Source organism: Suricata suricatta, chromosome 12 (genome assembly GCF_006229205.1).
Source record: "Suricata suricatta isolate VVHF042 chromosome 12, meerkat_22Aug2017_6uvM2_HiC, whole genome shotgun sequence".
Lineage (NCBI taxonomy): Eukaryota > Metazoa > Chordata > Mammalia > Carnivora > Herpestidae > Suricata > Suricata suricatta.
The window spans coordinates 78,024,955-78,052,003 of NC_043711.1; the positions used below are offsets into that span (position 1 = coordinate 78,024,955).

General features: G+C 53.5%; 3 protein-coding genes and 1 pseudogene across 4 annotated transcripts; 2 read left to right on the forward strand and 2 right to left on the reverse strand.

Annotated features, from left to right (window-relative positions):
- Nucleotides 1-3,020: 3,020 nt before the first annotated feature.
- On the reverse strand, nt 3,021-5,708 carry TMEM239 (transmembrane protein 239). Of its 2 annotated transcripts, XR_003901474.1 has the most exons (3): nt 5,600-5,701; nt 4,493-4,579; nt 3,021-3,254 (listed from the first exon to the last, which is right to left on the reverse strand). XR_003901474.1 is itself a non-coding variant. In XM_029918979.1 (2 exons), the coding sequence occupies exon 2, from the start codon at nt 5,454-5,456 to the stop codon at nt 4,998-5,000; it is 459 nt and encodes a 152-aa protein (XP_029774839.1). In that variant the 5' UTR covers nt 5,457-5,467; nt 5,600-5,708; the 3' UTR covers nt 4,985-4,997. The 2 variants fall into 2 exon arrangements, 1 of the variants encoding a protein (XP_029774839.1); XM_029918979.1 differs by lacking the exons at nt 3,021-3,254; nt 4,493-4,579 and adding an exon at nt 4,985-5,467 and having other exon boundaries at nt 5,600-5,708.
- Nucleotides 5,709-5,773: 65 nt separating this feature from the next.
- Nucleotides 5,774-20,286, forward strand: CPXM1 (carboxypeptidase X, M14 family member 1). Its single transcript, XM_029918977.1, has 15 exons — nt 5,774-6,758; nt 7,148-7,242; nt 15,277-15,438; nt 15,637-15,746; nt 15,872-16,011; nt 16,116-16,206; nt 16,842-16,992; nt 17,078-17,166; nt 17,519-17,642; nt 17,726-17,922; nt 18,003-18,182; nt 18,266-18,563; nt 18,747-18,886; nt 19,726-19,828; nt 19,925-20,286. Exons 1-15 carry the CDS (start codon nt 6,736-6,738, stop codon nt 20,164-20,166), a joined length of 2,145 nt encoding a protein of 714 aa, XP_029774837.1. The 5' UTR covers nt 5,774-6,735; the 3' UTR covers nt 20,167-20,286.
- Nucleotides 6,148-6,904, reverse strand: C12H20orf141 (chromosome 12 C20orf141 homolog). The gene is made up of 2 exons (XM_029918978.1): nt 6,512-6,904; nt 6,148-6,419 (listed from the first exon to the last, which is right to left on the reverse strand). The coding sequence occupies exons 1-2, from the start codon at nt 6,775-6,777 to the stop codon at nt 6,182-6,184; spliced, it is 504 nt and encodes a 167-aa protein (XP_029774838.1). The 5' UTR covers nt 6,778-6,904; the 3' UTR covers nt 6,148-6,181.
- Nucleotides 20,287-26,336: 6,050 nt separating the features above from the next.
- LOC115274504 lies at nt 26,337-27,048 on the forward strand (annotated as a pseudogene).
- Nucleotide 27,049: the final 1 nt, after the last annotated feature.

Genomic DNA, 27,049 nt, shown 5'->3' on the forward strand with positions numbered 1-27,049 from the left:
CTACATAATTTTTAATGGTGGCACCTTAGGGGAAGTTCCTTTAAAATCAGGATCAAGTCAAAGGTGCCTATAAATAACAATTCCATATGCCATTGTCTGGGAATCCCAGCTTGCACAGTTAGAAGATGAACGCAGAGGGAGAGGCCTGATGATATACTGATAATATGTGGCTTTTAGATGGATCTGGTACCCTTCAGCTTAGAGGACTTTACTACTTTCATTTATATTACAAATATTTTGCAAGTATGCAGTGTCATATCAATTTTAAATATTGTGGGAGTTTTATTAGATATTTAAAGACACAGGCCGGAAAATGCGGTAGAAGCAACAGATCTTAAATCGAGTTTTTTATTTATTTTATTTTTATTTTTTTACATTTATTTATTATTGAGAGACAGAGAGAGACAGGGCACCAACAGGGTAGGGGCAGAGAGAGAAGGAGGTTCCGAAGCAGGCTCCAGGCTCTGTGCAAGCTGTCAGCACAAAGCCGGATGCGGAACCGAACCCACAAACCGTGAGATCATGACCTGAGCTGAAGTTGGATGCTCAACCGACTGAGCCACCCAGGCGCCCCTCAAGTTTTTTATTTTTTAGACGGCAAATATTTGAAAGCTAAGAAGACAGTGTAAAGGAAGCAAGACCCAGAGTACAGATGTTTGCTCAGCAGGAAAAATTTTGTTTAAAATTGATTGCATCCAGACCCTGACAAAACCTCCAAAAAAAAAAAAATGCTCTTTACCCCAGGATGGGATAATAGACTGGGGCTGGGCGGGGAGTCCGTGACACAGTGAAGCCGGCTAGACTGGACCCTTTCTTCTCCAGGATTCTCACGAGCTCTGTGCTTGATGGCCCTGGGTTTCCAAAGGCTGGCGGACCCAGGCTGGAGATTTGAGGAAAGAGGTGAGGCGTCAACGAAACCTTTGCTGTGATGACAGTGGGCCGAAGATGCTCCTCCCTGATCCTAGGACCTACCCTCGCCCCCAGTGCCAGTGTTCGGGCCAGTGAGACACCTCTTCCTTCTCCACGCCGCAACCAAACCCTACTCTTCACCGCCAGAGGAGGAGATATCCGCTAGGGGGCGCGCCTTGCATTGTCGGTCACCGGCTCCACTAGAGGCGATTCTGGGGGGTGTCGACTTTCCGGGATGGCTAGCACATTCCCTTTGTGGGTGTCCATAGCCCTCCGACTCCCCGCCTGGCTAAGGGTTTCCTTCCCAGCCTCAGGCCTTGCCCGCCCCGCTCTGCCCCCGCGGTCAACGCACCCGATTCGACGCCCTCCAAGCCGCTACCCCTGAGCCTAGCGAATTGCGCTGTGCGGCACACCTGGCTCCTGTTCCTGGTCTGACCTCCCCAAGAGGCACCCAACCCCCTGCAGAAGCTGGTCTCCCCCCTCCTCCTCTGTGGCTTCTCGGTGAGGACAGCCGCTGCCCACTTCTGCGAGCCCGGACACATTTTACCCTGCACCCATGAATGTGGGGAGAGCGCTCCCTCTCGGCTTCCCGCAGCTGGCCCTTAGAGATCCCCTGGCGCCCCACAGTCTTCTCTTTCGAGGGACCCCTCACCTGCCCCAGGGTGGCCACTGACAACCGTCTCAAGTGGTGTCCCCGCTTCCTGAGCCCCTTTGACACCGCCCTCGCGGTCCCTCTGAGTCCCGGCCCCGGGCTGTTCCTACACTTCGCCTCGGCGCTTGGGGTGGGACCGGAAGGAGTCCTAGGTGCCGATCCTCCTCTCTCCCCATCTGTGTGTGCCGCTGTGGATCCTTTTCTGCTCTCTTATATGCGACGGTCCCCGCGGCTGACGCCTCTGCTCCAGTCCCTCCTGCCCCACCAGGTCTGGTTATCCTTCTGGGGTTATTGGATCCCCACCCCCAAACCCCCACCACATCAAAGCAGGCTGCAGGGGGCATTGGGAGAAGCCAGAGAAAGATACCGATCGACCCAGCCATCCGGTTCACTCAGGTCAGTGGGACAGCCCTTCTTTGTTGGCCCAAACCTGAATCTAGAACTCTTCGTTCTAGCACGTTCTTTCTCCCCAGGCTTGCATTTTCAGTCTTTTGACTCTAAATGGATGCTTTTGTCTCCATTTAAAGGAATCCCAGGAATTATATTCCTGTTATCATTTTTCTTTCATCTCTCCACGGTCCCTTGCGTCTTTCCCTTTTATCTGTATATTCCACTCACTTCACCTGCCCCTAGAATTAGTCATTCCATTCTGTTGATCTTATGTTGTTACCTGTCCTTGGAAAGAAAAAAAAAAAAGGTGGTTTTGCTGACTTGCATTTTAACTTTGTGTCAAAAGAATTGTATTATTTCTCAAGTTTTTTTTTCATTCGGTGCTAGGATTTCAAGATCAATACGCATAGGTGTCTCTTCTAAGGCTGTGCTTATCCACCCAATTTTACTTTTCCCATCTCCTGCCATGACCTATGGTCCACTCCTCCCTCTCAAACATATCCCTTTTTGTGCAAAGCTTCTCAAACATTTGTGTCCATGTGTATCACTCGGGATCCCGTTAAAATGCAGGTTCAGATTCCGCAAGCCTGGGGTGGGGCCTGACATTCTGCATTTCTAGCCAGTTTCCAGGTGAAACGTACATTGCTGGTCCTGGTGGGACCACAAGTTTGAGAAGCAAGGTTCTTAAGGGCCTCTGTGAGAATTCATTTTGAGTTGCTGGGTCACAGGGTACGTGTTGATCTAATTTGCTAAATATTGCCCATCAGCTCTCCAGCCTGGCTGTATCACTGTATGCTGTATCAGCAGAGCAGACAGGTAGAAGGTATATATTTATGGGGGGAAGGGAAGAAGGCCTTCTCCTTACTCCTGTCCATATCCTTCCTTCCCCTCCCCCTGCAGTGTGCCTGGTCTTGGCCAGAATGTCCTCTCTCCTTCAATCAGAATGGCCCCAAGGCTCTGAAATGATGACCTTGGCCAGCTATACACAGCCAAGTCAATGATAGACCCAAGACTGGCATCCTGGCTTTATCTCTGACAGGAACTTTTAAGAATAGGCATGGAGAAGCCCTGGGGTCTTGAGTTAGGTTGTATTTCCCCCATTTCTTTCCCTGTTAGGGTGAACTCGGATTCAAACAAGCTGGCTTTGCCCCTGGCGAGTGGCTATCCTGAGCCCGACTTCCCATCTCTAAAATAAGATGGCATAGCTACAGTTTGTGGTGTGAAGACTCAGTCCAGGAACTTTGCCCACATGCCAAGAGCCCCACAGGGACCCTGAAACAGGTGTTCTTGCCTTGATGTTACCCTTGAGGAAACAGAAGTTCAAAAAGGTTTAGCAATTTCCAGAAAGGCCGTGGAGCTAGAAAGTAACGGTGCTGGGATTCAAACCCATCCTCCACTGATACTCCAGAGCCTATGCTAACCATGGGCTATCTGACCTCCCCGTCCTGCCTTGCCCTCACTACCAGGCCACGTATGAGGGAGGACCACAAGGAAATGGGACGGAAGGACTGTGCCTGGCGTTTCAGGCACCGATGCTGAAAGCATCTGACCAGTCAGTGGCTGGCATGGTTATGAAACTCCACAGCAAATGGGTTTTAATAAAAATAAACATGTTCTAGGGGCTGGTCCCCATGGCCTGAATGTTTAGGTGGTGAGAGAGGGGAACTTTGGTTCTGGGGTTTCAGGAGCAGAAATTTTAGGCTTAGATATGCAGTGCGGTCAGGACTGGATAGAAGACAGGGAGAATCAGGAACTGGGTAGGGTCAGGCGGGTGGGTCTTAGCTGTGATTAGAGCTGTTTACCATGTGCCTTACTTGGTCGTGACAGGTCACTGTTTTGCTAGGAGGGTTAGCGGATACACGAATGGCTGACATGCTGGGCATGAAGGGATGCCGCCTTCCAATATCTTCCTGGCACTGTGAGCAGCTCATTGGGACAGTTCCAGAAACCCTTCGGCTGTGCTCTCCCCCACTCACACAGCTGTCCAAGCATCTCCTGGCACCAAACCCCAGCCCCAGTCATTTCACAATCAGGAGAGTTCAACATCTGCACATTTTGAGATTTCATGTCACACTACATTTTACATCTTGTCCACACCCATCCATCCCTATTTAACTATTGGGGGGGCGGCAAAAGTGTATAATGACAGAGCATTTCTCTGAAGGCCTAGGGAAGCTTCCCTCTCTTTTAACCACCTTCAAGGCCAGAAGACCTTTTCAGTCTACAGATTTTTCTTATAGTTCAATACATTATCTTGTAGTTTTCTGGTCTTTACAAAGTACTTCACACACAAGGCATTGCCTTTGACTCACACCAACCCTGTGACGGGGTTGAGACCCACTGACCACTGAGGTTCAAAAGAATTAGCTGGCCATGGCCACACATTATATAAGTGGGGAAATGGGACTTCTTGTTCATTTTTCCATAACAGATCTTAGGAATCTTGGAGTAGGTACCCTCTGGGACCCTTGCTACGCTAGGTGGCCCACCTGGGACTGTTCACTGAAGCAGAAGGCAGGAGGTCTAGGAAGTGGGGAGTACCTGAGAAAGTGAGTCAGTTAAGGTCTCATGGGGGTTCTGGCCAGCCCTTTCGCAGCCAGCTTTCTGTTCACGGGCCCTTTCTAGAGCCTGGGGAAATGGAAAGAGGGGGGTTAGTGTGAGGAATACCAAGGTAGGAGTTCTCAGTGAATCTGCAGCTGACAGAGCTGAGCACCTGTAAGAAAAAGATGCTGCCAGTTGCTGAGGGAGCCCGAGTGGTGTCACTCCACTCCGGTGGGAACTCTAGGCGGCAGCCCCTGGCTAATCCTTCTGCCCTGTCTCTTCTTATCAAAGTCCCTGACGCCCCATACCAAGTACCTGCAGCATTGGCTTGAGGGAGGTGCCCGGAGGTCAGTCCGGTCTACCTGGCAGGCACTAGCAACATCACACGAACAATGCTAGGGACTGGGCGTCCGGGGCCTGCTGAGGCCACTGCCCTCCCCCTCCCCAGGGCTCAGGTCCTAGGCCAGGGCTCAACAGACACAGGCAGCGGGATGGGGTTGCCCTTCTATTGGTCCAAGTCCTGAGCGAAGTCTGGGTGAGACATGGAGGTGAGCAAGCCCACAAGGCTCAGCAGCGTGGAGAAAAGCAGCAGGAAGGAGGCTGTGAAGAGCAGGGCTGGGAGGGCACTGAGCACCAGCAGCAGGACAGCTGGCAGCAGATGGCGCCACGCTGTGGCCACGACAGGCCACAAAGAGCTCAGCAGGTAGGAGCCCGTGGTAAAGAGCGCATGGCACAGCATCAGCGACAGCAGCAGGTAGAGGATCCCCTCCAGACCCCACAGCACACGCTGAAGGGGTTGCCGCCAGCCCGATGTGGTCCACCACTGGACCCAGCTCCGTGGCACATGGCACATGCACCAGCGCACCCAGCCCTGCCGGGTGATCCAGGCCGACCAGGGCACTGCCTGCTGCAGCCCCTCGCCAGCCCCCACGGCATCCGTCTCCACTTGCAGCTGCTGCATCATGCCTGGTGCACCTGGGGAGAGGGCCAGGCCAGCTGCAGAAGCCACCCTGGAGAGGTCTGGAACCTCAGGGCAGGTGGGGTTGTGGGGTCAAGAGAGTACCAGTGTGGGCAGGGTGGGGCTTTGAGCTGGGGTGTGGGTTTTACCTCTGGGAAGAGACCCCTAAGTCATGTTGCTTCCTGCAGCGCTCAGGACAGCCTGGCAGCCAGAGTCGAGCCCCTACTTTCACTTACCTCCACCCTCCCCCAGGAGGTCTCTATTGTGACCCGGGAGGGGGTGGGGTCCAGCCAAGAGAGGAGCCACTCCACAGTCTCTCTGTGGCCCCTCCAGGTGGGGAAAGGCATGGGGTGAGCCCACAGAAGTCAATTCCCATGCTTTCCTGTGGGAACCCCTCTCGGGATCCCCATTCCTACCCTGCTATCTGATATCCAGTCCCACTCTGCTCTCTTTAAGTCTTTCTGGACGCTCATTCTCTAGAACCACAGAGGAAGCCAGAATGGCCAACCGCAACCCACAATCTCAGAAATGACTGCCATGTCCTGCCCTGGGCTCCCTGACCCTAATCTCACCTTCTATCGCTGTCCTTGGACTCAGACCCAGGTGTCCACTGTCCGTATTGTGGGTCCAGAGGTCCCCTGAGTTCAGGGGTATCCTCCTGCCTGCTCAGGCCAGGATGGAGGAAAGGAGACCCGAGGAAGCAGCATGGCCAGTGTATTTCTGGAGGGCACTCAGACCCAAGGAAGGAGGCAGAAAGCCAGACCAAGCAGGGCCAAGGGCATGCCGCAGGCTCCCAGGAGCAGCCCCAGGCCCAGAAGCAGCAGTAGCAGAGCCTGCTGGGGGCTGAGTCTTCCTGGGACCACCACCCTAGATAGGAGTACAGCCTCCTGCCGTCCTGGATCCTCACCAGGCCCCTGACTCTGGCCTCCCGTGGGAAGTATGTGCTGTGTCTCGGGGGCATCTGCGGGCCTGTGGAGAGAAGGTGGCCGCTGGGCTCCAAGAACTGGACTACTTGCTCCCCTGCTTACACTTACACACCTGCCAGGCTCCTGCACACTTACCAGTGGAGCAGATCCAAGGCCAGGAAGCTGACCAGGAGCAGCAGCAGCAGCCAGGCTGGGCCAGGCGTGGAAAAGATCGCCTGAATTGTGAGCCCCAGTGTCCCCAGGCCTAGGACACTGTTGAGCAGCTGGGCCAGGTTAGGGCCCCCGGGGGACATACATGGACCCACTGGACTCCACGACTCCTGCCCAGCACCCAAGCCCCTTGGAGGGACTGGGATAGGATGAGCAAGGGCTTTGGGCCTAGGTAAGCAGATCTGGGTCATGGAGAGAGGTAGAGGTGACAGGAAGGACTAATGTCAGAAGGAGGGTGGGGAGTGGGTGTGTGGGAGGGAGTAGGGCCCTGGCAGACACTCAAGGGTGAGCTTGGTGGGAATCTCCCCCTCCCCACACACCTACCCACCAAACCCTCTTCACCTCTCATTTCAGTCAGTTATTCCGGGTCTGGGCAGCTGGGGCATTGTGACCTATGGCAAGGTGGGGTCCTGGGGTAGAGAGGGGGCTGCCGCTGGCTGGCATTGGTCTCATATGCTTAATCAGAAGGGAGCTTTGGTCTCATAAGCTTAGTCAGAAGGGAGTCAGAGATTTCTGAGAATGAAGACTCATCCTCTTGCCTTTGGGAATTCTCTGCCCTAGGGCTCCTTGTGGGGATCTGAGTGACCAGGAAGGCATTCTAACCCCATCCTCACACGAGCAGCTGAGCAAGAGAGGAAGGACTGCGGTCTTTTTCTGTGGGTTCCCAGAGCTGTGTGTCCAAGGGCAATCATTCAATCTTCCTGTCAGCAGCTCTCTCTCTCCTGAGAGCTGGGTGATGCCTGTGGGCCCTTGTGGAGGGTGAGGAGGGGGGTGGGTGTTTCAGGACCGAAGCCCTGAAGTGCAGAGAGAGGCTCTGCCAGGAAGTACCCTGAGGCTTTCTGGGGCTGGGTTCCCACCAGACTGCTAAGGGATGGGGCAGGAGGGGGCTGTTTCTAAGCCCTATGGTTTGGGATTCTGGGATTCCAGAAATGGCATAGATAATGTGAATGTCAGAGGGCCACATCACAGTAACCCCAAAACTGAAGGTTAAAGTCACCCTCTGAGAATGAAATTAAGGAAAATGAACAGATAAGGAAGGGATTGATCATCTGAAAAAGAAACCTATTCCCATGAGAACCTGGAAATGGGTGGTGGTTACAGAATTCCAGCACATCTCAGTTTAGTGACTTGAGAGGCAAGAGTGGAAGTGGATCATAACTAGGAACAGAATCCTTGTCCATACACCATACTTGGAAGGAAAACTGATGGGGGAGGGGAGAAGAAGGGGATAGTGACCGTAGAGCCCATAGGGGATGAGACAGCAAGTTATCAGGCAGCAGGAGCATCTGGGTGACTCAGTTGGTTAATCATCCGGATTCTCGATATCGGCTCAGGTCATGATCTCACAGCTCATGGGATCAAGTCCTGTGGCAGGCTCTGTGCTGACAGCTTGAGATTTTTACTCTCCCTCTCTCTCTGCCCCTCCCCCGCTTGCATGTATGTATGTGCACGTTCTCTCTCTCTTAAAATAAATAAATAAACCTTAAAAAAACAGGAGTAGGTATCTGCCTCTAGTGGGCCCTGTCCAAAGACTCAAGCCTGGTGCACTTGACATCTTTGGTAGTGACAGGTTCAACAGCGCATAGAGTCAATGCTGCTGGCCCTTGGGACCATTCACTGATTGTTCTTACTCTGGTTCTTCCCAGAGTAATAAAGCAATGCCTGCAAAATTCTGAGGGAAGAGTATTTCCAACCTAAAAACATGTATCTGTCCAACTGATTATCATGTATGAGACTAGAACCAAGATATTTTAAGCCACACAGGTTCTCAAAAATTTGACCTCGCACACACTCTTTCCTAGAAAGCTACCAGAGGATGTGCTTTAGCAAAATCAGGCATTAAACCAAGAGGACAATATGAGAATAAAGAAATGAAGCTAAACATAGGAAAGCAATGATGAGAAAGGCTCAGGATGTCAGCTGTGCTTCCAAATGAAGAAAGCAAACAAGCCAGCGTGGGCTCAAAAGCAAGATGCTCCAGAAGGGATGTCTCCAGAAGAAAATGAGATTGATTATTTGTGGTCTTGAGATATGTTCAAAATAAATGTTCAGTTCTGTTGGTTGTTTTGGAATTAAGTTATCAATTGGTGCCCAGAAAACCAAGCAAATGATAAAGTAATTGCTAACTCCAGGGAACACAAAAAGCTGAACAGTAATATTTATATGGCCTTAATCCATCCCACGTGATTTAGCTTTTTGGGAGGATGGAAGGAGTGAGTTAGTGTGCTTGAATATATGTGTGGGGGAGGGTGGTAGAGGAGCTAAATCCTTAATTTCATAGCAAGAAATCTGCAGATAACATCTAGACAGAGAAAAATCAAGAAGTAGCACTAGAAGCATAGAGATAAATACAAGGAGAAATAACAGAATTAAAAGTGGTTGACCTGGGAATGGAGAAACATAGAAAAGAGTCTTCTGTTGCAAGCCTCAAGGTGATTTACCTTTAAAACTATATTCTATAGTATTGTGGTTTAGATGAGTTAGTTAAAATTAAAGAAATTAATACAGGGTCATAGTGTAGAGGTCAGGAATGTACCCTTCCAGGATGAGGGAAATACCAGTTTCCAAATGTTACATGGATGTGCTCTTGTAGCTTGAGATAAGATTTCCAGTGACAGCATCAAACACCATCAAACTTGAAAGTTGTGCAGCTCATACATTTTAGATGGAGGTGCTCTAAATCTCCATCTCATGCTTCTCAGCCTTTAATGTGCACATGAGCCTCCTGGGGTTGAATCCTTTGGGGATCTTGTTAAAATGCAGATTCTGATGCAGTAGGTCGGGGGTTGGGATTCTGCATTTCTAACAAGCTCCCAGGGGATGTTGGTGCCTGGTCTGCAGCCACACTTTGAGAAGGAGGGTTCTCAAAGACATTGATACACAAAAGAGACATAGCTGGGGGAGATGGAGCAAAGGATGGGTATGTGGGGAGATGCCTGCCAGCGCATGTAGGTGCCATGGGAGGGGGTCTCCCATCAAGGCTCACCTGCATCATAGGGAGAGCACTCAGTAGAGAGTAAGCTCTGCCCCAACACCCGAGACAGAAGATTAGGAGGCCCAGGCAGGCAGTAGATTCCACTATTTCTCTACATGTGCAGCCAGACACATGACCTCCTTTCTTTTCTTGATTTATTCCATCCATGTGTGGGGGGGATAAGAGGACTGTATTAAGCTGTTTTCCCACCCTTATTTCATTTGGTGAGCTTAAGAGCCCCTGGGAACCACTTATTATGTCACTTCATCACAAAAACCCTGAGGCTAAGATATTATCGCTCCCATTTTACAGATGAGGAAACAGTGGCTCAGAGAGCCCATGATTGTCCAAGAATACCCAGGCAGAGGTGGGTGTGAAATTAAGCCCATGTGCGCCAATGTCCGCTCTCCTCTCCACCTCCAGACACCTGACCACCTTGGGGAGCCGGCAGGAGATTCCTAGGTCACCCCTTATACCCAAATCTCTTTGGGGCAGCTGTCCCCACCCGGTCCACCGGGTCCAGCTTAGTCCTGCTCGCTTGTGCTTTGCATCATATCTTCGCCCTCACGAGGCAGCGAAAATTCTCCACCTGGCTCCTGGGGTTAGAGATCTGGCTGCGATCACCTGAGTGCAAATGTGCTGCTATAGCTTTGGAGCTGCACCTCTAGAACCTGCCTCCTGGCTTGGCACCCTTGCAGCCCAGGTAACCAAGTGGCAAGGGCTGAAGGCAGCAGCCGAGCTGGGAGCACACGCAGGAGGACGAGGAGCTAACGAAGGAGCATAAGAAGGCTCTGAGGGGCTCAGGGGCACGGAGGGGCCCTGAAGGTAGTCTGGCCCTGAAGGGGCAGAAAGGCAAGGGGTAATTACAAGGTGAGAAGAAGGATGAGGGGGCACAGGGGACACAAGAGGCACCAACATCTCATAGATCCGAGCCTCTGAGGGATCAGCCAGGGGTGGCCAGCATGCCCCATCTGGCAAGTTCCTTTGGGGACATGTCCCCCAGTTCGTGGTCTGCCATTTCTTTCCTATAGAAAGTTGTGCTATTGGGGAGAGTCAGTTTCCTTAGCCCTGCTTGGTCAAGGTCTCTCTAACCTTGAAGATATTACACAGATACTTTTTTAAAATGTTTTATTTATTTTTGAGAGAGAGAGAGAGACAGTGTGAGCAGGGGAGGGTCAGAGAGAGAGGGAGACACAGAATCCAAAGACAGGCTCCAGGCTCTGAGCTAGCTGTCTGCATGGAGCCCAACACGGAGCTCGAACCCATGAACTGTGAGATCATGACCTGAGCCGAAGTCGGACGCTTAACCGACTGAGCCACCCAGGCACCCCCAGACACTTTTTAAAACATGTTTATTTTTGAGAAAAAGCTGGGGGGGGGCATGAGCAGGGGAGGGTCAGAGAGAGAGAGGGAGACACAGATTCCGAAGCAGGCCCCCAGGCTCTGAGCAGTCAGCACAGAGCCCGATGCAGGGCTCAAATCCACTCACCGCGAGATCATGATCTGAGCTGAAGTTGGACACCCAACCAACTAAGCCACCCAGGCGCCCCTACACAGATACTTTTTGAGGACTGACTAGGGACTAGGTGCTGTTTTAGGTCTTGAGGTGCAGCTGTGAACATTGGGGTACAAGCAGCTCTTCTGGAGTGTGGCTTACCTTTGCTGGGGGTGGGGACCCAGACAGTGAACATATAACAAAACACGATAATCTCAAATAGTGTTGAGTGCCTTGAAGACAATAATAAAACATGTGAGAGGATAGAATGTGTGTAGAGGATGGGACTTGGTTTCATCAGAATGGTCAGCAAAGGCTTTTGGAAACAGGTGACACGGAAAAGCAATCTGTAGAATGAGGATGCAAACTTGGTGAACCAGTGCAAAGGCCCTGAGGCTGGATAGGGCTGGGTGTTGGAGGGACTGCTAGAATGCCAGTGTGGTTGGAAGAATATGTGGTAGGAGAAGAGCCAGGGTGATGAGAGGGGAAAGGTGTGTGTAGGGAAGAACCTTGTCATGAAGGACCTTGCAGGTGATCTCCCTAGGTGCTTAATTTTTTTTAATTTTGAAAGAGAGACAGAGAGAGATTGAAAGATTGAAACATACAAGTGGGGGAGGGGCAGCGAGAGGGAGAGAGAATCCCAAGCATTCACTCCCAAACTTTAGGTGGGGCTTGAACTCCCTAACCATGAGATCATGACCTAAACCAAGCCAAGAGTTTGACGTTTAACCCACTGCACTACCCAGATGCCCCGGAACTTGACCCGATTTAACTGTGGGTGAGAGCCTCAGAAGGCTGTGATGTCCTAGCTGGGTGGCCCCTCACACCTGTCTATCAAACTTGGGTGAGGTTGGGGTCAGAGACAGAGAAGTGGCCAGATTGGGCTTTGGAGGAAGGGAGAGCAGACCCCAGGACCGGTTCAGACCCAGCTCCAGGAGGAGCCTTGTCCTGACCTCCCACCCCAGAGAAGCCTCAGTATACGGTAGTGTCCTTCTGCCCCTGATCTGGCCAGCCCCACGCCTCAGAGATCCGTGAGTTTTTCTAATCCCCACTCTTGCGTGGGACTAGCAGTGCTGTCCAGGCGGGTGCTCCAAGGCAGAAGCGGGACCCTGTGCCCCCTGACCTGGTTACTCCTGCTTGGGGGGCTCTCTACCCAGAATGCTTGGGTTGGGGCAGATGCCCTTGAGGGGCTTCAGGACTTGATTCATCGTTGGTGTTGGGTCAGTTCCAGAGGTATGGGGTGGGGGTGGTATTTCTTTGGAGGTATCATGTGAGATTGGACCACCAGAATGATTTGGGGTGATTCAAATTGTTTATATAGATAAAGGCCCTGCAAACAATATTTGCTCAGGGCGGCACACACTCCAGAGGATTCCTGGCCACCTCTGGGCATCTCTTCTTAGGTGGGGATGGGAATATCTCCCTAGCAGGATCCTTGCAAAGACAAAACACTGGCCAGAGGCGCCCAACGGACGCGTTTCCTTCCTTGTGGGAGGCAATCTGGTGTGGGGGAATCAGAGGGGACAGGGAATGGGAAAGGGCCTGCGCTCTGGAATCCTGGGATCCGGGGCAACCAGCCAGCAAGAGCCCCCAGGCGGCTGACCCTAGGGAAGAGAATGAGGTGGGGGAGGGGGAAGGCGGCAGGGAGAGCCGGATGCGCGCGCGACGGGCCTCGGCCCCTCCACCCCCGGCCCCAGCTCTCCGGGTATCGCGCGGCTCCCGCTCCAATCCTCGGATTATGTAACCCCAGAACGTGGCAGCCGGGTGAGCAAAGGAGTAGGGGAGGGCAAGGGAAGGAAGAGAGAAGAAAGGCGGGGCCGGGGAAGGGGATGGCGGTGGGAAGCACCGCCTCTGGCTGGGCCCCTCGGGGTTGTCTTTCGGAAGTATTCTTGGAGGGCAAGCCCTCCCCCCCACCCGGCCCCCGCTCCACTCCGCGCCTCAGTTTCCCCTCTTCTTTCTGTCCCATCCGCCCAAGCAGGGGGGCCTTTGATTCTGGATGGGTTTCTCTCTCGGGTAGTAGTTTCCTCCCCAAAGTTCTCAGCTTTGCTACCTTGGCCAAGTTCGTTGGGCGCTCTGAGCCTCAGTTTACCAGTTTGTAAAACGAGGTTTGAGAGGCCACGTGCAAAGTGTCTGGCATGGTTTGTGAATCAAAGTAGGTGCCCACTGTGGGGCGGGCGCCTTGCAGGATTAAGTGGGATCACGGGTAATGAGGGGCTGTGCAGACTACAAAGGGCAGCGCACGAGCGGGGAGGGTGAGCTCGGGACGGCCGGAGGGGACGGGGCAGGGTCGGTGGGTGTGGGGACCCCAGTCGGCCGCTCCGGAGTCTGTCCCGCGCGCACCGCCCGAGCCCTGCCCCCCCCCCGCTCCCCTCCGCTCCGCTCCGCTCCCAGGTCCCAGGCCCGCGGGCGTGCGATGGGCGGGCCGGAGGCGCAGGGGGCGTGCGGCGGCGGCAGGAAGGGGCGGGGGGCTCCCGAGCACCCGGCAGGAAGAGATAAACCCACCGACCGCCGCGGGGCTCGCGCATTCGCACCTTTGACTCAGCCATGTGGGGTCTCCTGCTCGCCTTGGCCACCTTCGCGCCCGCCGTCGATCTGGGTCTGGGGACGCCCGGCACCTCTGTGCCCGGCCTCACGCCGCCCGCTACCACCAAGGCCCCGGTCTCGACCCTGGCCCCGAGTAGCAACCCGGCACAGCCGCCCTCGGGGAAGGATAACGGTGAGCGCCCGGACCGAGGGCCCGCTTCTCGGGCTCGTCGGTTACCCTACCCCCGCCCACTGTGCCACCCTTCCCCGCCTCCCCGACACACACACACACACCCTTCCTCCTCTCCCTGCCCCTTGTTACGGCTGCTGACTCAGCAGCCCCAGTTCCCAGCCAGACCAAGTCAGCGGTCCTGGGACTGGAGCCAGTATGATGCTGCCTCTTCCAGCCCCAAATCTTCCCTTTTCACAGATGAGGAAACTGAGACCAGAGCCAGGAGAGGGGGAGAAAGAGGGACAGAAAAAGCACCAGACTAAATGTTACCGAGCTAGACTTAGGGCAGAGAGAGCTTAGGGACAGGGGCTGGAAGGAAACAAGGAGAGCAAGGCAGAGAGCAAGGCAGGGAGCTTGCCTTTTGCTGAGGCCGCCTGGAGGAAAGGGGCACCATCAGGGGAAGGGGAGAGGCGGGCTGCCTGACTTCCTGACTTTTCAGAAGCCAGTAGGTAGAGGAGGAAGGCAAAGGGGATGGCCCTCAAGGAGGACTTCTTAGGGAAGGCAAATGAAACTGGGTCCTGAAGGATAGATATCTCTGAATTAGGAAGTGCTAAAAAGAGAGAGCAGTCAAGAAGAAATATGTAGAAAGGCATGAATCACCAGATAGGAAAATGTGCAGCCCCTTCGGGAGGTGTCTAAAGCCTGGTTGGGTGGGGAGCTGGTGGCATCCACGGTGTTCCAGGCACTGTGCTGAGGGCGAGCAGGACATGGGTCCAGCCCTGGAAAGCATGAGCACCCGGGCAGATTTGAATCTGAGGACGGAGCATCTCAGTCCAGAGGGCAGATGCAGCGATAAAGGCAGCACTGAGGCTTCTTCGGAGCCTGAGACCGAGTCTGGAGCTAAGGAAGGCTCCTGGGCTGAAATTCAAAGAATGGGAGTTAGGCAATAAGATCAAGAGTGTGGATGGTGTGATGGAGGGGGTCAGCCAAGGCAAAGGCCTGGAGATAAAGAACTAAAGACTCAGCTCTTTGGAGCAATCAAATAGTTCCCAGTGGCTGGGTGTAGTTCTCCGTTGGAGCAGGTCAGTGATGAGGCTGGCCAAATGTGTAGTCATGTCAAGAAGAGGGAGCCTGGGGTCCCTAGGTGGCTCATTTGGTTAAGCGTCTGACTTCAGCTCAGGTCATGATCTCGTGGTTTGTGGGTTCGAGCCCCACATCAGACTCTGTGCTGACAGCTCAGAGCCTGGCGCCTGCTTCGGATTCTTTGTCTTCCCTTCTCTCTGCTCCTCCCCTGCTCATGCTTCGTTTCTCTCTGTTTCTCAATAATAAATAAATTAAAAAAAAAAAAAAAGAAGGAGCCAAGAAAGTGGCGGGAGAGGCAGGTGGGTGGCAGACTTTAAGTCCATGCTAAGGTCTCCAGATACTTGAGGTAGGGGGTGCTGCTGTGGGCTTGCATGCTATCCTGGGCTGCCAGACCCCTCCATCTGCCATTATCCCCCGCCCTGGTGTGCCTCCCTGGTCCCCAGGGACCTCAGAACAGAGCCCCCGGATTCGCATCATCAAGAAGAAAAAGGTCATTGTAAAGAAACGGAAGAAGCTCACTACACCCAGACCCCCGGTGACTACCAGGTCTCCAGTGATCACCACCCCTGCGGGAGCCCTTGACCTCCCAGAGGAGAAGGAACCAGGTACTGCCCCTCCAGGGGGCCCTGCCCAAACTTGCAGCCCATGGGCCACATACTCACGTCACTTGTGGTCTCCTGGGCATAGGCATGGCCCTAGCTTGCCCAGCAAGGGTAGGCTCGGCTTCCTACCTGCCCTGACCACTCTCTTTCTCTGGTCCCGTTTTATTGCTCTGTCTCTCTCCCCACCCCGCCCCTGCCCAGGCTGTCCCCCTCTGGGCCTGGAGTCCCTGCGAGTTTCAGATAGCCAGCTCGAGGCATCCAGCAGCCAGTCCTATGGTCTCGGACCACACCGGGGACGGCTCAACATCCAGGTCAGCAGTCCTGGCTCCACGCAAGGCAGCCCCTAGGAACTTCTTCCCCACCACTCCCCAGCCCCCATCCTGGGCCACCCTATGCTGTTCACCTGGGTTCTGATTGCCATGTCCTGTGCCCACAGTCAGGGCTGGAGGATGGTGATCTCTATGACGGGGCCTGGTGTGCGGAGCCCCAGGATGCTGAGCCGTGGCTTCAGGTTGATGCCAGGCACCCCACCCGCTTCTCGGGCATTATCACACAGGGCAGGAACTCTGTCTGGAGGTGAGGCAGGCGAGCCCTGTCCAGGAGGTCATGGGCAGACTCAGGAAGGTTGGGGTGGGGGAGTCCTGAAGCCACCGATGATCTCTCCCCACCTCTCCTTCCAGGTACGACTGGGTCACCTCATACAAGGTCCAGTTCAGCAATGACAGTCGGACGTGGTGGGGGAGTAGGAACCGTAGCAGTGGGATGGATGCGGTGAGCCCATGGGGCCTAGGGCTCACTGTAGGGTAATGATGGGCTGGGCTGGGGCTCCTGTGAGGTCAAGGAACAGATGTCCACTCAGCATCCCAGGAGAAAGGAGGTTGCTGTCAAGATGCATGGCACTCACCACGCAACCTTGGGGCCAAGCTGCTTTGGAATATGCCTGCCTCCTCTCCAGATACTTTCTCCGCGGGGTGGACCCCGCTTCATGCCACAACTTCCTGCTGGAACCCCCTTTCTGGTTGATGGGCCTCAGACCGTTCGCCGCTTCTCACCTCCCCACCACTCTGGCTTTCCCCATCCCATGGAGCCCTTTTTATACCAGGCTACAGTGTGGGGGCCGCTCGGCTTTAGGATTGGCTGTTCCCGAGTGATGTGGCCATATTGGTCTAATAAACTGTGACCGAGCCAGAAAGCATGGTTGCCTAGAGCTGCCCGTTGGCATGGGGTCGGGGGGGGGGGGTCAGAGGGGTGGGCCGGAGGGCGGTCTGTGTCTGACAGAGAGCGCAGGTCTCCAGGCAAGCCCACCAGGGTGGGTTTGGTGGTGAGCTTGGAGGCCTGAGCTCCTCTGCTTCGGGGCCAGGCTGCTGGGGTGCGAGCAGTCCCACTAAAGGACTTGATGCCGCCAGGTATTTCCTGCCAATTCAGACCCGGAGACCCCAGTGCTGAACCTCCTGCCTGAGCCCCAGGTGGCCCGCTTCATTCGCCTGCTGCCCCAGACTTGGCTCCAGGGAGGCAATTCTTGCCTACGGGCAGAGATCCTGGCCTGCCCGGTCTCAGGTGGGCAGTTGGACAAGGGCTGGATGAACGGGGTAGAAACCTCCCCCACAGACTCCCCCTTTACCATGAATTCATTCTCCACCAGATCCTGAAGACTTAATCCATAAGGCCCCTGAACTGGGATCCTCTGACCCTTTGGACTTCCGGCATCACAATTACAAGGCCATGAGGAAGGTCAGACATGAACTCCTGTGACCCAGGAGGGAGGAGCCGCCTAGCTCAGGTCCCCTTCCCACCAGGGCATAATCTGCTATGGCTGTCCTCATGTCTCCACTCCCCTCACTGTCTCACCCTTCTCTCCTGTTGACCCCTAAACTCTGTCCCAATTTCCTTGGTGATGGTACTTCCCTCGTTCTAACCCTTCCTTCTGGTCTGCTGTTGTGCCTCTCCTATTGGGTGCCATGGTGCCCCATCTGTGTGAGCCACCACTGGTTTTTGTGAGTCCCTCCATGGCCTCATGTGGTCTGACCCTTGGGTCTAATCCTTGCGTGCCCCATGCCATGCTATGCTCTGCCCTCCCCCCCAGCTGATGAAGGAGGTGAACGAGCAGTGCCCCAACATCACCCGCATCTACAGCATTGGGAAGAGCCACCAGGGCCTGAAGCTGTATGTGATGGAGATGTCGGACCACCCCGGCCAACATGAGCTGGGTACTGGCAGGTTCTGGGCAGGGAGAGGTAGGCACCGGGAAGGGTTGTGGGCGTGGGCCAACGTGGAGCCCCTGTGTTCCCAGGAGAGCCTGAGGTGCGCTATGTGGCCGGCATGCACGGGAATGAGGCCCTGGGCCGGGAGCTGCTCCTGCTCCTGATGCAGTACATGTGTCGTGAGTACCTGCGAGGGGACCCGCGAGTGACCCGACTGCTCACTGAGACACGCATTCACCTGCTGCCCTCCATGAACCCCGACGGTTATGAGACTGCCTTTCACCGGGTAGGCCACCTGGCATGAGGGCCACCCTGCTCCTTCTGCCCTGGTGCCTGCTTGGCTTGACTGAGCCCCCTCCCTGGCAGGGCTCAGAGCTGGTAGGCTGGGCAGAGGGCCGCTGGAACTGGCAGGGCATTGACCTCAACCATAATTTTGCCGACCTCAACACGCCACTGTGGGAAGCAGAGGATGATGGGCTCGTGCCCGACACGGTCCCCAACCATCACCTGCCACTGCCCACTTACTACACCCTGCCCAACGCCACTGTGAGTGTTCTGGGGGCGTGCCGGAAGGCCATCCGGGGGCTCTTGTCTCTGGGTGCCACTTCACCCCACCTGACCGTGTCTAGGTGGCTCCTGAAACACGGGCAGTGATCCAGTGGATGCAGCGGATCCCCTTTGTGCTGAGCGCCAACCTCCATGGGGGTGAGCTCGTGGTGTCCTACCCGTTCGACATGACTCGGACCCCGTGGGCTGCTCGTGAACTCACGCCCACCCCAGACGATGCCGTATTCCGCTGGCTCAGCACCGTCTATGCTAGCACTAACCGGGCCATGCAGGACCCGGACCGCCGACCCTGCCACAACCAAGACTTCTCCTTGAATGGAAACATCATCAACGGCGCCGACTGGCACACAGTCCCTGGGAGTATGTGCCTCAGGATAGAGTTAGCCCTGGCCCCCAAACCCCGCCCCCGTAAGACCGTCTGCTTTGTCCACCTAGAGCAGCAATGTTGACTTCCGCTGGGAAGCGTCTTGAAGAGGAGGGCACCAGGTGGGCGGGGCTCCCACCTCCACCCCCCATTTAGGCTCCAGTGTCTGGCAACCCTAGGTATGAACGACTTTAGCTACTTGCACACCAACTGCTTTGAGATCACCGTGGAGCTGTCCTGTGACAAGTTCCCGCACGAGAGCGAGCTGCCCCAGGAGTGGGAGAACAACAAGGATGCCCTCCTCACCTACCTGGAACAGGTCGGATTCGAACCCCCCACCCCGGCCTGGCTGCAGTCTGCTGTCCGTGTAGGGTGGCAGTTCCTGCCAGGGGGCCCTCCCAAGGTCTGACCGCATGTGCTGACTCACAGAGGCCTGGGGGCACCCTTGGCATCAGATTGACTGGGAGTGTTAGAGCACCGGAAGTGCAGTGTGCCAGCAGGGCGGTGGCCGTCATCAGACGTCGTTAGTCAGGAGAAGGACACCCCACAGCAGGGTGGACCCGGGTCCATGGAGCTGTCCCAGAGCTGCCTCCGGAGAGCTGTTCCCAGAAAAGACCCATTATGCAAGTGCACGGAGGTGCTCTGGCATAGACGCGTCACATCCCACAGGAACTATATCCCTTCTAAGGGCCCTGTCAGTATCGTTTCCAAGGGTTCTGAAATGCCAAGCCCTATGTCAAGGGTCGCTGAACTTTGGGAAGCCCAAAGATAGGTCTTCCTACCAGGTGTTTGTAGTTCTTCCCTTTCAGATGCATCAGGAGTTTCTGTGTGTTTTTTTTTTAACATATACTTATTTTTGAGAGAGAGCATGTGTGGGAGCAGGGGAAGGGCGGGGGGCGGGGGGGACAGAGGATCCAAAGTGGGTTCTGCGTTGAGAGCAGAGAGCCCAATGAGTTCACAAACTGAGATCATGACCTGAGCTGAAATTAGATGGTTAACTGACTGAGTCACCCAGGTGCCCCCATCGGGAATTACTTTTACCCAAGTATAGCCCCCTAGGAACATAGACGTGCTGTCTTGTGAACAGAGCCAGGAAAAAGTGAACGTCACATCTCATGCAGAAGGGAAAGGGTTTTGATAGCCTTTTCCCCCGCACAGGTGCGAATGGGCATCGCAGGAATTGTGCGCGACAAGGACACAGAGCTCGGGATTGCGGATGCTGTCATTTCTGTGGACGGGATTAACCACGATGTAACGACAGGTGTGTTGGGGAGGGGACGGCGGAGGTGTGGGAGGGCTTTACGCAAAGTCGGAAGCAGGGTCACCGGATCCTGATCTTGCCCTTCTCTCTTGTCAGCATGGGGTGGGGATTACTGGCGCCTGCTGACCCCAGGGGACTATATGGTGACCGCCAGTGCTGAAGGCTATCACTCAGTGACGAGGAGCTGCCGAGTCACCTTTGAAGAGGGCCCAGTGCCCTGCAATTTCCACCTCACCAAGACTCCCAAACAAAGACTTCGAGAACTGCTTGCCTCCGGGGCCAAGGTGCCCCCAGACCTTCGGAGGCGGCTGGAGCGCCTGAGGGGACAGAAGAATTAACACCTTCAGGTGACACAGCCACAGAGCTGTGGGCAGGCTGGACCTGTCCAGAACTGAAAGTGGGAGGGAAAGAGTGGGGGGAGAGGTGCCCAGGCTCATTAAAGCTGCTTGGTACCTCAGGCAAGTCTTCCTGTGGTCTCTGTGTCCCAAGTCCTGCCCCTGGGCCAGGCCTCGGCTTCCCGTCCTTCCCGATTCTATTCTGCACACACACACTTGCAGGCTTGCATCAGTTGACTTCTGGAGAAATGGTGTGGAAGGAGGATCCCGCCTGGGTTTTTCTTGAACTTAGGGCTTGCCAGGGCAACTCATCAGCCAATCAGCTTCTCTGGCAAGCACCGCTGCAGTGCTCAGGCCCAGGCATGCAAGGAGTCAAGGATAGATACACCGTGGCCTCCCAGTCTCCTGGGGCTCACTGTCAAGAGAGCCTCCTGGGGTTCCCTGTGGGAGCACAGACGGGCTTACATACCTGGGTGTGAAATACGGCAGTGCATTTCGGCAGGGACTCAAAAGGTCAAGGATGCAACAGATGCAAAGGTTCTTGGAAGTTAGATGGGAGGTGGGCCAAGTGTGGGGTATGGACAGAGAGCTCCAAGAGGGAGAGACAAGCCGAGGAAGACAGAAGAGCAGGGGACGTTAGAATTTGTGCCACCGGTCATCTTTGGAGAGTGTTGGTAAATGACAAGATTTGATTCGTTTCATTCAGCCTGAAGGGTAAATTATGTGTCAGTCTTGCGAGGGAAATAGCCCCCTTACGTATTTTAAGCAGAGGAAACTTTAATGCTGGACACTGGATATAAAGGTTTTGGAAGAGCTGAATGAGAAAAGAGTTTTACCTAAAACTGGGGCTACGGACCGTTAGCAGCCACTTGCCACGGTCGCTTGCTGTGGCTCGAGGCTGAAGCAGAATCATTCCTTCCTTCCACTTTCTAATCTCCAACCTAAGAAATCCACTGGCAAAATCTAACTTAACTGGGGCTCCTGGCTGGCTCAGTCAGTGGAGTGCACAACTCTTGATCTTGGGGTCATGAGTTCGAGCCCCATGTTGGGCATAGAGATGAGATAAATAAAATGTTCAAAAAAATCTAACTCTATCCCGGCTTGCAAAGAAGCCCACAAAATGTAGTTTCCAGAAGCCTAACCCCCTGTAATTCCGAGAGCTGATAAGGGCAGAGATGGGGAACTTACTAACATGTAAATTCAAACGAAGACATCCATGTAGCGTTCTGTCAGGTAAGCTCTTCCCAGTGTTGGCTGACGTATTGTCTCTGTTTCTTGAGCCGTTACTGCCTCTCATATTTTCTTTTAATAAAATGCTTATTTATTTGGGAGAGGGAGAGGGAGAGAGAAAGCATGGGGGAGGGGCAGAGGAAGACGGAAGATCTGGAATCAGTTCTGCACTGTCAGCAGTGAGCCCGATGTGGGGCTCCAACTCCCAAACCCTGAGATCATGACCTGAGCCGAAGTCAGACACTTAACTGATGGAGCCACCCCAGGCACCCCGTAAAGATTTTATTTTTAAGTCATCTCTACACCCAATGTGGGGCTTGAACCCACAATCCCCGAGATCAAGCATGCCCCACTGACTGAGCCAGCCAGGTGCCGCAGGCATGGTGGCTCTTACCATGAGATAAAGTTGACTTCGGGACACAGTTACCTTTCCATATGAAATTTGGATTTAGCAGTTCAGAGGAAAAAACAGCAGGCTCAGTGTGTTTTTGTTTTGTTTTGGAAATTGGCTCTTGAGTATGGAGAAGGGAAGCAGGCGTTGGTGCCAAGATGATGTCTTGGCAAGAGCCTAGAGGGAGAGCAAGACTGCCAGCCCTCCTCCTCCTCTCGGGAGCCACTGAGGGTCACTCGATCTGGGAGGTGGAGAAGGGAGACTGGGTCCATCCTGGGTGGACCTGGGTGGGAGGGGGCAGGCACAGGAGGGCGGGCAGTGTGTACAGGCATCACGGCAACAACCTGGGGCCCTGGGTCAGCAGAGCCGGCGCAGACACTGCCATCACCTCCCGGAGTGACCGCTCTTGAGTCAATGGCCCCACTCGCCACGTGTCCACCTCTGCTACAAAGTGCTGTGGGCCTCATCTGACCTCCCTGGGCCTCCCAGGATGCTCCCTGTAGGCCCCTCTTGAGGTAGAAAAAGAGTCCTTGTACCTGAGAAGTAGTTGTGCCCTGAGGGCCCAGCCCCTGTTCTCGAGGTGCTGGAGATGGAGATGGTGGAGGCTCTCAGTGTCACACCCAGAACCTTCTCACCAGCCAGCGCACCCATCCCTTGACTCGAGGGGGCTGTTGCCTGCTAACAGTTTGCAGCTTCTCTTAGGTACTGCTCTTAGCGAAACAGGAGCCTCTTGACACTGGGGTTACACACTCCTCCCCGCTTTGGCAGCCTGTGACCGTGACTGACGCATGGAGCTATTAGAGCTGTCTCCTTGCCACCGAGAAGGTCCAACATGGTGGCCTTCAAGCTCCCAAGCTCCATGTTGGGGTCATGTCAGACTCCTACTGAGACCATGTTTTTAGCTCTTTCCACTGCCCAGTCCTGCCTCCCTCACTGCTTTTCTTCCTGACAGCCCTTTCACTGGCACCCAAACCCCTACTTGAGCTCTGTTCCAGGGGATCCCCCCAGGGGAATAAACTTATGGCAAGTGCTAATGGCAGGGTAGCCCCCCACCCCCACTGGGTTTTGCTGAAAGAAGAAGAGGCCTTGCTGGTTTTCTTCCTCCTGGTCTGACAGCCCCCATTCTGTGGAACTCCCTGGGAATTCCACATCCCCAGGCACACACACAGGCACAAACAGCTCCCCACGACCCGATCCCTCTTCCCCCACCTTCTGCTCTTGAGTCGCTCCCCCCAGGGAAGCAGGTTTGAAGGAACTCTGTCAGCCTTGAGGGTTCACCATGAGCTTTTGGTTTTCGGGTGAGACAGAGAGAGGGGATGTCCCTGCCTCACTCAACAAGAGGGCAGCGAAATGGCCAGCAGCCTTGGTAACTGCTCCTGGCCTGGCCTGACCCTTGTAGGGTTCCGTGCTGTTTGAACGGGCCAGGGCACCCTTGAGAGGCCTGCCAACTTTAGGCCTGCTCGGCAGCCACCCCACCGCATTCCACCCGGCGGCCACAGTTTGTCTTGGCAAGGTGGCCTTCTAGGCCCGGGTCCAAGAAGGGCTTAAGGGAGCAGCCCCAGACAAACTAGCTTTCACCACAGAAGCCGATGCTTGCTGGGCTTGAGTCCACACCAGCCCCAAAGTGGCCGGACCCTCCTCCATCCACCTGAAGGTGAACTCAGACTCTGGGTGAGTGGGTGGATGTGTGGAGGGGAGCCAGGCTCCCAGGTGAGTGGAACCCCAAGAGAGCCATCAGGGACAGGGACGCAGGCCAGGGGGCTTTCCTGGACTCACGGGATGGCTGCCCAACTGTGGGGTGTCCCTTGGCCACAGTGCCAGATAGACAGCCCTTTAAGCCCTGCCAGGGAGATGCATCCACACTTCCCCTCTCCCTGCAGCTCAGGAGCTTCCCCAGCTCCACCAGGAGACCTGGCAGCACCCTATGCCTGCCCAAGGGGCCCCCGGCACAGCCAGGGGGCATCAGGAACAGCTTTCATTCCCACGCTGGCAGGGGAGATGGGAAAGGTAAGGCTTTGAAGAAACAAGATGGCAGGACACTGGGCCCTAAGGAACAACAGACCCGCTAAAGCATTTTTCCTTCCCCTTTTAAACACTTGGCTCCTCCTCTCTCAAGGAATAAAATTACCTAAAGAATGTGCCCCCTCAAAATGGTCTTGATTTTGTTATTGTCCTGCTGAGAAGCCTTTTCTATACCTTTAGAGTTGGGAAATCTCTTCCATTATGTCTCCAGTGGGGGGTCTGTGCACACAGAACCCCCTTGGCAGTCCTCCCAGCTCTAAACTGGGAGTCACCCCATCCACCCAGGGCTGCCACTCCGCTCCCCTCAGCAAGGCAGGGAGGTTTAGACCCCTTTCTCTTTGGGAAGTACGTGGAGGCAGCGTCCTCTGGACAGAAGGCCCACGAGTGCCCTTCTGGAATTCCAATAAAGGGGATCCAAAGCCAAGAGTCCAGCTAGGGGGAGACAGGTTAGAGTCGAGGTAGAATGACTTAGTGAGACATTAATTGACATTTGTTCTTTTGTGTTTGCAGCCCTGCTCCCTGAGGGTAGCATGTCAGGGCCATGTGCCCTGGCAGTTTGCTGATCCCCGCATTTTGTTTCCCAGAAGCCTATCTTCCTGAGAAATGGGGGAGGTGAGGGCCAATGAGTACCTTCTGGGAGAGTGGGGGAGAGAGAGAGAGAGAGAGAGAGAGAGAGAGAGAGAGAGAGAGAGAGATGAAAGAAGAGACATGAAAGGAGAGAGATGAAAGAAGAGACATGAAAGGAGAGAGATGAAAGGAGAGAGATAAAAGGAGAGAGATGAAAGGAGAGAGAGAGTGAGATTGAAATTGAAAGAGAGGAAACCAATTTGACAATAAACTATTAAAATAAAATAAGTAAAAAAAAAAAAATTGAAAGAGAGAGGGGCACCTGGGTGGCTCAGTCAGTTAAGTGTCCAACTTCGGCTCAGGTCATGATCTTACAGTTTGTGGGTTCGAGCCCTGCATTGGGCTCTGTGCTGACAGCTCAGAGCCTGGAGCCTGTCTTCAGATTCTGTGTCTCCTTCTCTCTCTGACCCTCACCCACTCATGCTCTGTTTCTCTCTCTCTCTCAATAATAAGTAAACATTAAAAAAAAAAAGAAATTGAAAGAGAGATTGAGGGAGAGAGGGGATGGACTGCCTGTTAAAAAATGGTCTCAGGGTGCCTGGGTGGCTCAGTTGGTTAAGCATCTGGCTTCAGCTCAGGTCATGATCTCAGGGTTCATGGGTTCAAGCCCCACGTCGGGTTCCATGCACACAGCTAGCTCAGAGCCTGGAGCCTGCTTTGGATTCTGTGTCTCTCTATCTCTCTGACCCTCCCCTGCTCATGCTGTCTCTCCCTGTCTCTCAAAAATAAATTACAAAAACATAAAAAAAAATAAAGGTCTCTCCTGGATAAAGGATGGGAGTTTATCATCAAACACATAAGCAGACAGTTAATGCAATAGCTTAACATCAGACATACAATGAATGTAATTCAGCATGTTAACAAACTAATGGAGAAAGTCATGTGATTATCTCAAGATATTCAGAAAAGCATTAAATTAAATAAAATAATTGATTTAAATAATTTAAAAAACTTTTTAAAGAAAATTAGAAATAAAAGGATATCTATAAAACCAAACATAATATTAATGGTGGTCCAAGTTTGCCTTTTGAGATCAGGAACAAAACAAAGATATCCACTATTACTCGTTTTATTCAACAGTGAATTAAGGTGTTCAGTGCATTTAGGTAAGAAAAGGAAATAAGGATTGGAAAAGAAGAAGCTAAGAAAATCCAAGATAATCTATGGATAAAGTATTACTAGACGTGAGGTCAGCAAGGTTGCTAGGTATAAGGCTAGTATTCAAAAATCAATTGTATACACACACAACAAACTGACATTATGAAATGTTATGTATAGGGGCACTGGATGGCTCAGTCAGTTAAGCGTCTGACTTCAGCTCAGGTCATGATCTCACAGTCTGTGAGTTCGAGCCCTGCATCTGGCTCTGCAGCAACAGCTCAGAGCCTGGAGCCTGCTTCAGATTCTGTGTCTCCCTCTCTCTCTCTCTCTCTCTGTCCCTCCCCTGTTCACACTGTCTCTCTCTCTCTCTCTCTCTCAAAAATAAAAACATGGGGCACCTGGGTGGCTCAGTTGGTTAAGTGTCTGACTTCAGCTCAGGTCATGATCTCACAGTTCCTGGGTTCGAGCCCCACATCAGGCTCTATGCTGACAGCTCAGAGCCTGGAGCCTGTCTTCAGATTCTGTGTCTCCCTCTCTCTCTGACCCTCCCCTGCTCATGCTGTCTCTCTCTCTAAAATAAATAAAAACAGTAAAAAAATGTTTTAATAAAATAAAAACATAAAAATCAAAAAATATATTTAAAAAAAGAAATGTTATTTATAGTAATATAAAGTAATCAAATACTGAGGAATAAATGAAAGATGTGTAAGACAGAGGCCTATGAAGTACTATTTAGAGGAGTATTAAAAGATAGAAACAGACAGAGCGGAGAGAGTGAGGAGGCTGCGTCTGGCTCCCGCTCTCACAGCCATTGCAGTACATTGAGCTCCATAGAGACAGCGCCGGGACAAGTGAGAGCCAGACGGGCACTGGGTGACTCTGTGCCTCGCTGAGGAAAATAATTAATCCTGGGCAAAGGAGATCCTAAGAAGCCGAGAGGCAAAATGTCATCCTATGCATTCTATGTGCAAACTTGCCGAGAAGAGCACAAGAAGAAGCACCCGGATGCTTCAGTGAACTTCTCAGAGTTTTCTAAGAAGTGCTCAGAGAGGTGGAAGACCATGTCCGCTAAAGAGAAAGGAAAGTTCGAAGACATGGCGAAGGCAGACAAGGCCTGTTACGAAAGAGAAATGAAAACTTATATCCCTCCTAAAGGGGAAACAAAAAAGAAGTTCAAGGATCCCAATGCACCCAAGAGGCCTCCTTCGGCCTTTTTCTTGTTTTGTTCTGAGTATCGCCCAAAAATCAAAGGAGAACATCCTGGCCTTTCTATTGGTGATGTTGCAAAGAAGCTGGGAGAGATGTGGAATAACACTGCTGCTGATGACAAGCAGCCTTATGAAAAGAAAGCTGCGAAGCTGAAGGAAAAATATGAAAAGGATATTGCTGCATACCGAGCTAAAGGAAGACCTGATGCGGCAAAACAGGGAGTCGTCAAGGCTGAGAAAAGCAAGAAAAAGAAGGAAGAGGAGGAGGACGAGGAAGATGAAGAGGATGAGGAAGAGGAGGAAGATG

Bases quoted from the DNA above. Each gene is read 5' to 3' on its own strand.
- TMEM239 (XM_029918979.1), bottom strand. From the start codon at position 5,456: ATGATGCAGCAGCTGCAAGTGGAGACGGATGCCGTGGGGGCTGGCGAG.
- CPXM1 (XM_029918977.1), top strand. From the start codon at position 6,736: ATGAGCAAGGGCTTTGGGCCTAG. The intron at 15,747-15,871 runs GTCAGCAGTCCT...CTGTGCCCACAG, and splicing joins GGGGACGGCTCAACATCCAG to TCAGGGCTGGAGGATGGTGA. The intron at 19,829-19,924 runs GTGTGTTGGGGA...CTCTCTTGTCAG, and splicing joins TAACCACGATGTAACGACAG to CATGGGGTGGGGATTACTGG.
- C12H20orf141 (XM_029918978.1), bottom strand. From the start codon at position 6,777: ATGACCCAGATCTGCTTACCTAGGCCCAAAGCCCTTGCTCATCCTATC. The intron at 6,420-6,511 runs GTAAGTGTGCAG...TTCTCTCCACAG, and splicing joins GCCTTGGATCTGCTCCACTG to GCCCGCAGATGCCCCCGAGA.